The following is a 13344-nucleotide window of genomic DNA, read 5'->3' as shown; positions in this document are numbered from 1 at the left end:
ACTGGATCACAGTGAATGGAGGACACATGGTGGTTAAAACCACAGCTTCTGGGGACACTCTGTGGGATCTTGGGCCTGCTGCTTATCCTCTCTCTGCCTCAACTTTCTCATGTGTAAAATGGGGATAAAAATAGAATCTGTTTCTAGGGGCTGCCTGGGCGGCTCAGTTAAGCCTCTGCCTTCAGCTCAGGTCATGATCTCAGGGTCTTGGGATCGAGACCCGCATCGGGCTCTCTGCTAGGCAGGGAGCCTGCTTCCTCTCTCTGCTTGCCTCTCTGCCTACTTGTGATCTCTCTGTCAAATAAGTAAAATCTTTAAAGAAAAAATAGAATCTGTTTCTTAGAGGTTGTTGCCAGGTTTAAATGTGTTGTTATACATGGGAAGCAGCACGCAATAAATGTGCTTAATCAAAACAGTGTGTGGTCAATGGGAAGTGCCATGGCATTTGTTATGATTGGCCAGAAGTTCTATCTATACACAAAGATTTCAGGATGGGCCCAAATGTTCTTTGGCAAGGAGCCCTTTCTTGGTGAGGTAAGAGAGGGAGGTGATGTCATACATCCCATAACAGGGGGGGTTTCAGGAAACAATGGCCCCCACACCTCATATTAGCACAGCACCCTGCCAAGGTAGAATTCTATGCATTTAAACTCATGTGCTCATCAGTATCCTGGGCCAGCATCAGAAATGAAATACGGTGTTTCTAGCACCGTGGGAAATGTCTGATGCGATCCTGCTGAGCAAAAATTACAACACAATGACAATCGAGGCACAGGAGAATCTCAGCTCTGTAAAGAACAAAATATGAGACAAGGAAAAGTGGAAGGAAAGCTAAGCAACTCTTTAGAATGCTTTCTTGGAGGGGGTCCTGGGAGCAATGCATTCCGACGCCCCCTCCCCCACCCCTGCTCCACAGCGTCTGTACTTTCAGATACAGCGCAGTGACGGCCCAATCCTTTCAGAATCGCGAGGTGGTAAGAGGCGCCCTCACCCTGACAGTCTCGCCCGAAGTAGCCCTTGCAGCACCTGGGGAGCCGTATCACCATGGTGCACTGCTCCCGGCAGCCTTCCAGGTACCCTTTGAAGGACATGTTGTATCGACACTTCTGCTTCACGCCCTAAAGGAAGAAAGCGCACTAACCCTCCGCCTTCCACCGCCCGGACTTGGGCTCTTTGGCTCTAGTCCGCCCCCAGTGGAGGGTCCTGGGTACTGCCCAAATTGAAAGTGGGACTCCATGGCCCGGGAGCCCTTTTAAGAAAAGGAATTCTTAGGTGTGTAGGTAGGCAGATGGATGGGGGAGGGGGCAGAGCTAGAGTTCACAGAGGTTCTCCTTAGCCTTAAGAGGAAGGACTTGCTGATCCTTAGAGCTGTTTGCAAAGGGTGCAGTCTCTTGGGAGGACAGTGGGGGAGAGAGAGCTTTCCATCGTGGGGGGGGGGGTATGAGAGGGTGGGGGGTGTCTGCGGCAAGGTCCCCTAATCATCAGTAGGGAAGGTATGAGTTCCATTTTGTTTGGCAGGTGTGTTTTTGTTAGAGGTTTTACTAGTAGAATAGAAGGAAATTGGCTTTGGGGTATGTAAAAGAGCAATATTTAATGAGTGCTATTAAAGTACTTTTTAAAATGTACTTTTCCTAATAGCCACACACAGAATAGTTGTTAGCTCCATTTCACGGAGGAAAAACCATATAGATGATGTAATTAGCCAAAGATTACCCACTGGAATTGGATCCCAGGGCCGTGGACTCCAAATTCCATTGGCTTGACCATTACTCTTAGGTTGCTTTCTGGGCCCTAATTCTAGCTTTGCTCCTTACTAGCTCTGTGGTCTTGTCCTAATGCTTACCCTCTCTGAGATACATTTTTTTTTTCCTAAGTGGAAGAAATAATAGCTTCCTAAGAGAGGTACAATGAGGGTAATGTATCAGAAATAAAGGGCCCAACACACGGCCAGGGACAGGGAGAGCAGCCAACAAATTGCAGCTATGATTTGCATAATTCTCATTATCTTTGAAGTTCCTTTTAAGTCTACAATCCCATGAGTTTTGTAGACAGTTCCTGGAAGGTGGGTACTGGGTTGACAGGTTGCCTGCACTCAACGAGGCAAAGATGCCTGGTTGTTAAAGGAATGATGCTGATTGCATTTATACAACTGACCTGCAGACAACACACCACCATACAACACCCATGCACACACACTCACACCCACCAGAACACTGGGGTCTGACAATGGAACAAACACTGTGCTCCAAACATTATCATTGCATTCATAATTACCTTTGGCTTACTCCACCTTGGGCAGCTGGGCGTATTGGCGCAGCTCCAACAATCTCCCTAGTATGCAAGAAAAGAAATGCTTAAAAGTCAAGAATATTGGGCAACCCAAGAGTATACCCCTGGTTAATGCTTTGGTGAGCTGACCAAGAACTTAATCTTGATTTTAAGATTCTGGCTGTGATCAAGAATGCAAAAGCAACCACACTGGCCACTTTGTCATGGAGAATTCTGAAGATCCGTCTTAGCCCTCCACTCCTTGGCTTTTGTTGTTTGAGGTGAAAAGTTCCCTGCTATACAGTGTCCTTCAGGCATCTGGTCCAGTGGGAAATGTGCACACAAGTGCCCCTTCCACTATAAACCAGCATGATACTTTTGGCCTGTCACATTCTTTGACCCTCAGTTTTCTGATCTACAAGATAGAGACAATGATTCTTACTGCTGTCTGATCTTCAGGGGATGGCTGATGGAAACTATTAACTGCAAAAAGGTGTGCAGATGTACTCTGGAAGTTAAGAAGGCCACAACCTCTATGGCAGAAAGGACAACTGTTTTTTTTTTCATCTCCTACTCCGGCTGCCTGGTGTCTCAAGAACTTGGGATATTTGTTGAATCCCTACCAGTTGACAGGTTCCCAAGCCAACTGATCACAGACGGCCATGAGAGCCACTTCCCTCTTTGAGACTCAGTTTCCAAATCTACATCACAGAGTTGCTGAGCAACTTGTAATGTTGGATTCCTTTAGAGGTAAGATGAATGGAGCCAAATGGCTGGCTCCGAGGTAGTACCCTACACACGATACTGGACAGATGAATGAGTGTGAAATGTGACATTGCCTCCTACAAGCAGGGCCCAGGGCAGACATTCAACCACGTTGTTGAACGAATGAATGAATAACTCAACAGCAGAGTGGGTGGCATATAATACTAGGTTAAACCCTACGAAGCTGCCGTTTTTATAATCATATCCTGCCAAATATGGCAATTTTATATGGTCCCATCTGGCAGAATAGTGAAAAATGTTTGTTGAATGAATGGGTGAATGACTGAATAGATAGCTGGGTTTGAAAAGGAATAGCTTGTTGTAGGATAACGGGCACGTAGTTAGTCCCAGCAACTCTTTCCTTCACGGCGAAAGGGTGGACGGGTGGGCTGGTGGATAAATGGGAACGTGCCAGGCCTGGGTGGGGCCAAATAGATGCTTGTGGGTTCTGAGTGTGAAGGGCACCATCATCTGGCCCTCAGATCTCGTGGGTCCCGGGCTCCCTGAGGACCAGCCCTGAGTGGTTTTGTGGCAGAGTCCATGCTGGGTCGTGAGGGCTGTACCCCAACTGTCTCCTATTATGGTATGTTTTGGGGACTGACCGAAAAATTGTACGTGGCAAAAGTGTCACAGCGGCCCCCGAGGGTGGGATCAATCAGGAGGCAGTCAATGCCATAGGCCACACCTAGGTCAAACAAGAGTTCTCGCTGCACAATTCTGCATGTTTGGTCATTTAGGAAGAGCTCGCCCTGCAAGGGAGATGGGGGAGAGAGAGAGAGAGAACAGTCAACAATCCTTCTCAGCCTTTTCTTCTTTCTAAGGCTATAGAAGGTGGCAGCACCTTACCTGCAAGACTCAAAAAGATATATATATATATATATATATATATATATATATATACACACACATATATGTATATTTTTTCTTATAGAAGTTAGATACATACAGCAAGGAGCCAGCGTGTAGTAGGTGCTGAGTAGTGCCATGTGCTGGGCCTGTGAAACTCCTTTAATCCTCACAACACCTAGAGGATAGCAGCTATTACTAGGGTCCCTGTTTACAGATGAGAAGACAGAGACAGGAGAGGTTCAGTACCTTGCCTCAGGCCAGGCAGTCGGTGGGCGGTGGTGTGGGCATGCCTACCCAGGCTTCCAGCCCCTGAGCCATGCCCGCGGCCCATCGGCCATGCTGTCTCCACCAAAGTAGAAGCAGGGGCAGCGAGGGTGATGGGCTGGAGCAGGCCTGACCTGGCTGTGGCTCAGGATCCACTTTGGTCATGTGGCCACTTCCTGAGCAGGCGTGCAATATATGTAGATATATATATATTTTTTACTTAGTGCTAGCTCCTAGCTAAGTCAGCCACAACCTTTTTTTTTCAGGATATACAAGTGATGGGCTGTAACTCTATAATGATGATGGTGACTTCTTCTTTCACATGTACTAGGCATTGTCTAAATCGTGCTTTAGAGACATTATTTCACTTTGCTTGCAACAGTTCTAGAACTTTCTTCCTTAGGGTTCACCCAGCTAGGAAATTGCTGAATATATCTCCACCTATCCCCGGAGGAATCAATGTGCTTTTAGAACATTCTGTGAGAAGGGTGCCTGGGTGGCTCAGTGGGTTAAAGCCTCTGCCTTCGGCTCAGGTCATGATCCCAGGGTCCTGGGATCGAGCCCCACATCAGGCTCTCTGCTCAACGGGGAGGCTGCTTCCTCCTCTCTCTGCCTGCCTCTCTGCTTACTTGTGATCTCTGTCTGTCAAATAAATAAAATATTTAAAAAAAAAACAAAGTTCTGTGAGAGAAAAAAGGAAGGTAAATCTTAGCATCTATTGATGGGAGGAGCACAGGGTGATTCAGTGGCAAGAACACAGGAAAACTGGTTAAATCCTCCACCTCCACTTCTATGCTGTGTGACTGTGAGCAAGTTACTGAACTTCTCTGTGGTTTGATTGCTTTCACCAGGTCACTAGGGTGAATGATTCCATTGCATAGGGTTATTATAAAACTCAGACTAAATGATACATTGCCAAGTGTTCTGGAAGCTACATTGGCACCCAGAATGAGCAGTGGACGTTTTTATTATACTTCTTCAACAGGTGTCCAGTTTGATCTATGGAAATAGTACAGCCAGTCTCAAGAGTGTAAGTACACTGGATAACTTTCTAGAAGTTGGAATGTAAAGATACTAACATTTCTCATATTCAGTTTCTAAATTCAATGCAACTCTACTGCAAACACCAAAGGGATTCTGGCTGGTCATAAAAATAAACAGAATGTCATCAGGCACTTCTAAGAAGGCTCCTTGAAGAGAAAAAACTCAGCTGGGATCTGCATCCCGAAACCTTCCTCCTTTGTATTAGAAAGTGGACCTGGTGGTTGGAGCTGCATGCTCCAGCAGTCTTCTGGAAACTTGACGTGATTCTGAGGCTGGAAATGTGGAAACGTGCTACAGAGGAAACAGAAGACGCTCCCCCAATGAGCTGTCATACTAGCTCTGGCTTGGCTTCCTCCAGAGTTCTTTTGAGAAGATACAGCCCTTGTATATTTAAGTTGCTGTCATTTTGGGTTGTCTATGATATGCAGGATACAGGATGTGGCTACTGTTATCCCATCAGACCCATTCATTGTATGGAATTCCAGGGAGGCAATATGGTTTGGGAACTAGCTGGGGAAGGTGAAAATTGTGAACTTTCTCTCTGTTGGAGGATCTCGATAGATTCACCTCAGAGCTGGCTCTGACTGCCGACAAGGGGCTAGAGGTGAGTTTGCAGTAGGGCTGGGAAGGAAGGCAAAGGAATGACAGTACGCTTTCCTGCTTCAGCGGAGTGTCTCACACTGCAAAATAAATGCTCCAAAAACAAAACCAAACCAAACCAAACCAAACCAAACAAAACAACCCAGAGCTGCTCCTGGCAAGTGTAAAGTCAGGGGGGCTCCCTAACACCCTCTACCAGGGCTTGTGCTGGGGCAGGATTTATCAAGTTTTTCATATCTAAATACTCACTCTGAGCATAATACCCCCGAAGGCAGCCAGAGAAAAGAGCTTGCTGTCACTGGAGGGAAAAATGAATCTTCCCGTGAGGGGACAGTGGTTTGGGACTGTTGTGTATACTCACGATGTCACTGCCAGCTCCGCACATCACTCCCAGCTCTGAGCCTTGCAGGGTCTTCCAGGCAGTGGCCCTGGGGAGATCCACAGCTAAGATCTGTAGGAGCGATGGTGACATGTTAATACACCAAATCTGGGCTGCAGAAGCACCTGAAGGAGCTTTGCCAACAGACCAAATCCAGACAGGAGTTTTTCCAGCTTTAAAATGACTGCAGACGTAATCAAAAGGAAGACTCATCACAGGCTCTCGAGGAAGTAGGAAATTCTTTCTGTAGGGAATGTCTTCTCCAGCTGGGCCAGTTCCAATCACCCCTCCATGCCCATTCTATGCTGGGCAGCCACAGCAGATGCTGTGCTGGTGTATGAAGCCAATGACAGGATCAGTGGTTTGGGGAAAGGGTGCAGGGCGTGGTTATTGGTTAAGCTGTGACCCCTGAAAAGTTTTATTGATGTCCTGACCCCCATTACTTTTGAATGTGACATTACTTGGAAGTAAGGTCATTGCAGAGGTAATTAGTTAAGATGGAGGTCACCCTGGAGTTGGGTGGGCCCTTGGTCCAATATGACTGGTGTTCGTAGAAGAAGAAGAGAGAAAAGGAGAATGACATGTGGAGATAGAGAAATGCACAGGGAGAGGACAGCCATGTCACAAAAGAGGCAGGGACTGGAGGGATGCATTGACAAGCCAAGGAATGTCAAGGATTTCCAGCAACCGCCAGAAGCTAGGGGAGAAACACAGAACATGTTCTCTGTCTGAGCCTCCAGAAGGAACATTTTCAGCACCTTGATTTCAGACTTTCCAGCCACGAGACCTCTGAGGGCATACATTTCTGTTGTTTCAAGCCACCCAGTTTGTGGGCATTATTATGTAGCTCCAAGACACTAACACAGGTCCTGTGAATTACCCTAAGTTAGGGCCCTTGGCCTTCTTGGCCGAGACAGACTCACTCCCGGAGAGACACGGCTTCTAGCTGAGAATGCAAAGTTACAGGATTTCAGCAACAGCTGCCATGTGCCTGTAAGATCTTGCTTCCCTCACAGTAGATCCGTTCAGGAATGAACCACTGATGCATTTGGCTGAAGCAGCCCTTTGCCTGGAAATTTTGGAAATGGAGGAGAATGAGCCCACCTAGGCACACTTGGAACTGTTGTCAACAGCCTTTTTGCCATATGACCTGGGGAAGAGGAAAGCCAGTCTGTAGCGCAGCAGAGGAATGATGCTCCTGGGTACCGGTTAATGTTAGAAAAAAAAAAAAATATATATATGGGTTGGTCAGGGAAATGGGGCAGGCATGGCACACTGCAGGGGTCAATTAACCATGGCTAGTCAGAGCACAGAGTGGGGCAGGGGCTGCACAGGTCTCCTTGGCACCGCAGAGGTGGAGACACACTGACCATTCCTGGAATGGACCCCATCTGTATGCAAAGGAAATACCTTGGAATCTCGGATCACGTGGAACTTCAAATACTCCTTCAGCTTGTCCTTGTTATCTTGATTAAATAGGAAATCCTGTTGTTCGGTGGGTAGGGCTTGCAAGGCTCGGTCGCTGGGCCAGAAGAGAGTGACGGGAGTGTGGATAGGGTCAGTGATGACGCCCAGCAAGCCCACATCCTGAAACACAGGGAGTCGGGTGTGTGCACAGCAAAGCCCAGCCAGGGGGCAAGGCACAGCATCTTTCTAAGACCCAAAGCCCCCCACGCCCCAGGGCGGGGGTTGGGGACTTTCCTTTCATGTCTTCCCTGGCGACTTGTTGGGTCTCCAGCTGGTTCAGGGGTGACAGCCTGAAACTAGAGGCCCATCACACCTCAACCATTCTGACCTTATTTTCTTAGATTACAAAACAGTCAAATTCTGGGCTTTAATGAATAGAAAAAGCACTTTTAATAAAGATTTTTGTTGTTGTTGTTGTTAATATTGCCCAAATACTTTAATTTCTGGAAGACCTCCTTAGCATTTTCCCCCTATTTCACTTAAAAAACTGAAACTTATACAATATTGAGATACTCCTATGTATTTATAAGATTTTTAGCTCTCATGGACTCAAAAAAGAAATTATCCAATGAATGGAAAGGAATCATTTTGAGAACCTTCTATAACCTGTGTACATCATATACATTAGTCCTTGTAATTTTTCCAACAGACCTATGAAGTAGCTTTATTATTCTCTTCTATCAAGCCCCAGAGAGGTTTGCTGACTTGCTACAAAGCCTGTGTTCAACCAGGTGAGATGCTCAGGTGTGAGGGTGACTATAGGGTTTTGGGGCTAGGGTGAGCCGGCAAAGATTCCTGTTTGTAACCTTCCCGGAGAGTCTCATTTTGAGCACCTAGAAATCTCTGAAATTTCTGAAAAGTTTTGAGAGTGAGCCCCAGACCATTTTGGAAATTGCTGGACTGGACAGAGGTTTGTAGACTGTGCCACAGGGGTGGGGAAGGTGAGATGGCGGCTGTGTTCTCAGAACACTCTTGGGACTTCTCAGAGTAGGTGGAGGAGAGGGGACCTTGGAGGACCCTATCCCTTCCCGAGTCTCCTCTGAAATCTTTATCTGAATAAGAAGTTTCTCTGTTCCATTGGTGGGAAAAGTGTCTGAAGTCAAAAAAATATAGTTTTAAGCCCAATTTCTACTTATGCCACAGGCATCGATTTTCCATATCTGCACCTTGGTTTGCCCATCTCTTTAATGGTTTACCCATCTCATAATTCCAGATGTGAGGCACCTAGTTCAGGGACCGGCACATCCTAGTTCCTTTCCCTTGCTCTAGCCTCAAATACTTCAGTTTCTAATTCAACCAATGTACAGTGTATAGCTATACAAACCCTACGCTATCTGGGGAATGGAGTGGGAATGCTATGACTTTGCTCTATAGAAAATCAGGACTTCCCGACACAGATCCTACAACAGTTGGCTAGTGCCCCAAATAAAACACCAAATGACAAAATAAAACAATAACAACAACAAACCCCAAACAAAACAAAATAAAACAAAAAAACCTCCAAAACACCAAACTCCTTAGGCAGGTTATCCCCTAGGTCTTTACCTGTAGTAGGTTGCTGAATTTGGTGTAGCCATGGTTTGTTGCTACTGTTGTAAGATTTTGCTGCAAAGATAGTAAGAATAGCAATGACACTTTTCTTCATACAGTTCACAAAGTACTTTAACAAAAGCTCAAGCAAATAGAATGAGGGTAAGATAATGCAGCAGGAACTGGGGATTGGCCCATCAGTACCCACTCCAGCTCCGATGTACTGTGCCTATCTGCATTACAGAGGCTGGGGGGCTATGCACTTCATTTTCCCAGACTGCCTCGCAGCTACAGCCTCCTAGGCTACAGAACATCCAGCAAGCACAGGGTTTTTACCAGACTTATTGGTGGAAGGAAACAACACGAGGTGGTGGTGACTGCTAGGAGGGAGACTTTGACTGGCATGATGGTGGAGGCATCTGCGCTCGGACTTGCATGTTGCCGGTGCTGAGGCTGGAGACAGGTTAGGACAGCCCCATGGTAAAGTCAGAGCTCCTCCCTTTGCAGGTCTCCCTGAGCTGCTTTGCTCCCAGCTGTGTAGCATCTGGCCCTCTGGCTTTCTTAGGGATTTGGTGATGAACTTAATATCTTAAGGATCTCCTTTTTGTCTAGGTATAGTGGGTTCTGTTGTCTGCAATAAAAAATCCTGGCCAATACTAATAAATAACAATAAAATTCAAAATTGTCTTTTCTTTCAATTGAATTCAACTGAATTTCAATTGAAAAGGAGTTTTACTCTAAGTTTGGTTTGAGTGTTATCTATCATCTTTTAAAAAAAAAAGATTTGTTTATTTTAGAGAGCGTGCATGTGAGCAGGGGGAGAGGGAGGGGGGGAGAGAGAGAATCCTTAAGCAGAGGCCACCCTGAGCACAGAGCCCGATGGAGCCCTGGCTCGACCCCACGACCCTGAGATCATGACCTGAGCCAAAATCAAGAGTCGTAGGCTTGACTGACTGAGCCACCCAGGAGCCCCATACCTATCTATCTTTCTACCTTTCAAGTGTCTCATCCATTTATGTAATTTCTCCATCTTCCAAGTCTATGTAAGACAAGCTGTTCTTGTGGAAACTAAAGAAAAACTCATAAAATCTATTTATCTATTTAAATTAGACTTTTATCTATTTACTTCTTACTGGAATCATATTCACTAGGCTTTTAATAATAGTAGCTTGAGATTGAAGCAACAAAATGAAACCATTTCAAAATGATACCTTAAAATCAGAATTGTGATAATTATGATTATTATGAGTTACCATGTGCTGAGAGTATGACAATGAGTTCACCCACCACAATCCTTCCAGAGGCATCTTTGGGGGTGAAAAGCAAGTTTTGGGGAGACAGTAATTTGTCTATGATGTGGATGATTCCATTGGTATTGATGATATCACTGGATATGATCTTAGCCTTATTATTTATATACACCGTGTCCTGAAATTAAAAAAAAAGAAAAAAAGAAATGAGCACCAAGAGAAACAGACACAAAATTACTTCTTTCCGAAAGCTCTATTAACATGCTAAATTGTCGTGAAAGTGAATGTTTAAGTAGAGCTGTGGGCAAAATCTGAGAGTCTTATGTTCCTTGAACCCATTTATTCATCATGATTATAAAAAGAAAGCGGAGGCGACCCTGTAGCCTCACCTGCAAAGTTAATAGCAGCTAACCAACCACAACGGTCATTTCACTGTGATTCTCAATCATGAAATAACAAGCAGATAGAGTTGCTTCCTTTTTAACATGGGTCCTCTATACCACCTCCTGCCTCCACCACACACTGGTTTCTCTCGGCAATGGCAATGGATTTTACAGTCACCATTTGTTTCTCTGGGGAGTGAGGGGACTGGCGTGGCCAACTCTGGTCAACAGTTTTCATCCCTGTCCCGCTCCTGACCAAAAGCAGTTCTGATGACTGCTTGAATCTCTGAGTTTCAGTTCCAGCTCGAATATTTACTTGCTGTGTGACCTTGGACAGGTTACTTAACTTCTCTGAGTTCGGTTTCCTAATTTGTAAATTGGGAAATTTGCATATAGAATTGGGAAACTGGCATCACTCAACATGTGTTAGTTGTTATTACTATCATTACTGTAAAGAAGAGAAGAGAGAAGGCCTAAGAAAGATGGGCGTCTTCCTGATGTCCACCTGGTGGGTGGCCTCTCTTACCTCAGAGACAGAGATGACAATGGACTCCCCTTGGAGAGAAGTTGCATTTGGGATCAACTTCAGGTTTTCTAGAAGCAGCTGGTGGCAGGCAATCACATGATAGCGAAGAACCTGGGGCATGAAACCCTGTTTGTCCCAGTCTTTAATCTGTAATAGAAGATGGGAGCATTCCAGCCAGAGCCAGGAGCCTTTGCTCTCCCCTCCTCCAGGCCCTCCCCGGGGCCACTCTCCCCACCCAGACTGGGAAGGAGGCAGTCAGGGCTGGCTGGTGGTCAGGGTTACAGGGTACAGGCTGTTCAGACAAGAGGGAGAAAGTGGCCCTCATTTCTTTCCTGCTTCCAACATAGATTCTCAGCATGGAAGGGAGCTTGGAGTTCCCCAGGCCCAGCATTTCACAACACATGTGGCAGGGACCCTAAGTTCTGTGAGACGCTACTTGAAAAAAGACTTTTCTTGTGAAAAATGCTGGGAAATGCTTCATAGCACCTGCCCCCCTTGGAGAGGTACTTGGGCCAAATTTAAACTTTTAATATGGAAAAATCATGATACTTTTCCATGTGTAAATCAAAACACAAACAATATTAACCATTAAATAAAAAGCATAAAAAATAATAAAAGGCCCACAAGGTTCTCATTGTTTCATGATCTCTCTTTTGATGCTTTTTAGAGAAAAATTATCAAAAGTCAACATCTTTCAGAAAGTACTTTTGTACCTCTGCTTTACTGGTGTCTAAAATATATGCATTGAGGCAGTGTGCATAGTGAAGGACGTAGGCTCTGGAGTTATGATTGAGTCCTTGCTCCACTACTTGCTAGTCATATGGCTTTGGGAAAGTTACTTCTGCCAATGTTGTGTACTGTAAAATGGGGTAATAGCACCCAACTGACACGGTTGTTGTGAACACTTAATGAATTAATCTAGGCCATGTACTAGAAACAGTGTCTGGGACACTTAATAAATGTTTGCTACATTTTTATATGTTAATGGATAATCCAGCATGAAGAGTCCTAGTGAATGTTAGAACAGTAAAGTCTCTGATAAGGTCTGCAAGAAAAAAGACATTTAAATTCCTTTCACCCAGCATTATTATTATTATTTTTGGTGGGGAGGGTCCATGGAAGGTTTGGATCATTTAAGAATTGTTGATCTTTCCAACCTCCTTCCCTATTCAGGAATGTTTTTTAGTGGACCTCTGGTCATTGTACCCCAAATCCACTTAAATTCTGTCCCTTTGTAGGGGTCTGCATGCTGAGAGGCAGCTCATTCCATTGCTGATCAGCTCTAGTTGATCCTAAATCTCCTGCCCAGAAATGTCTCCAGTGTTGGTTCCAGGGTGACACCCAGAGACTGGGTTCCAGTCCTAAACCTCTTGGGCTTGCCGAGAATTTCATGCTTACCTGAGGTTCCTCATCAAAGGCTGCAGATAAAGGTGCAAAGACGGTGAAGGGGCCTGGACCACTCAGGTCTCGCACAGAGTGCTCCTGTGGGAAGGAAAGCAGGACCACCTCGTTAACATAAATATCGAGGGGTGTGCTTCAAACAAATAGCAGAGAGAGTTGATGGTGGCAGAGCGGAGGGAAAACCGAATTGGGTGATCTGTGTTTTATTCTCAGATTCAAAGTCACTCAGATTCTTTTTTAAAAAAAATTTTAATTAATTTATTTAGAAAGAAAGAGCATATGAGTGGGGGAGGGGAAGGGCAGAGTGAAAGGGAGAGAGCAAATCTCAAGCAGACTCCCCATGGAGGGCAGAGCCTGATGTGGGGCTCGATCTCACAGCCCTGAGACTTGAGCTGAAATCAAGAGTCAGATGCTTAACCGACTGAGCCAGCCAGGTACCCCAAATTCATTCTCATTCTTTGTCATTGAAATAATGTTTATTTTTACATGGTTATAAAAATAACAAGTGCTTATTGTATTAAAGACTTGAAAATACAGCATAAAGAAGGAAATAATCACCCATATTCCCACTGCCTAGAAGTCACCCATTATTTTTAGGTATTCTTTTCCAGTGTCTTT

At 45.3% G+C, this 13344-nt stretch overlaps 1 protein-coding gene across 3 annotated transcripts in view; it reads right to left on the bottom strand.

Annotated features, from left to right (window-relative positions):
• Positions 1 to 13344, bottom strand: part of STAB2 (stabilin 2) — a 175571-nt gene that overhangs the window by 32103 nt on the left and 130124 nt on the right. For all 3 annotated transcript variants that reach the window (XM_047742543.1, XM_047742544.1, XM_047742545.1), the window contains 9 exons: positions 12724 to 12807; positions 11326 to 11472; positions 10454 to 10594; positions 9182 to 9241; positions 7580 to 7756; positions 6152 to 6241; positions 3636 to 3782; positions 2275 to 2331; positions 992 to 1118 (listed from right to left, as the gene is read on the bottom strand). In XM_047742543.1, the coding sequence (XP_047598499.1) occupies positions 992 to 1118; positions 2275 to 2331; positions 3636 to 3782; positions 6152 to 6241; positions 7580 to 7756; positions 9182 to 9241; positions 10454 to 10594; positions 11326 to 11472; positions 12724 to 12807 (1030 nt within the window). The remainder of the gene's footprint in view (positions 1 to 991; positions 1119 to 2274; positions 2332 to 3635; positions 3783 to 6151; positions 6242 to 7579; positions 7757 to 9181; positions 9242 to 10453; positions 10595 to 11325; positions 11473 to 12723; positions 12808 to 13344) is intronic.

Source organism: Lutra lutra, chromosome 8 (assembly GCF_902655055.1).
Source record: "Lutra lutra chromosome 8, mLutLut1.2, whole genome shotgun sequence".
In the NCBI taxonomy this organism is placed as follows: domain Eukaryota; kingdom Metazoa; phylum Chordata; class Mammalia; order Carnivora; family Mustelidae; genus Lutra; species Lutra lutra.
Note: the sequence above shows the minus strand (reverse complement) of the source record. Positions and strands in the feature narration are given on the sequence as shown.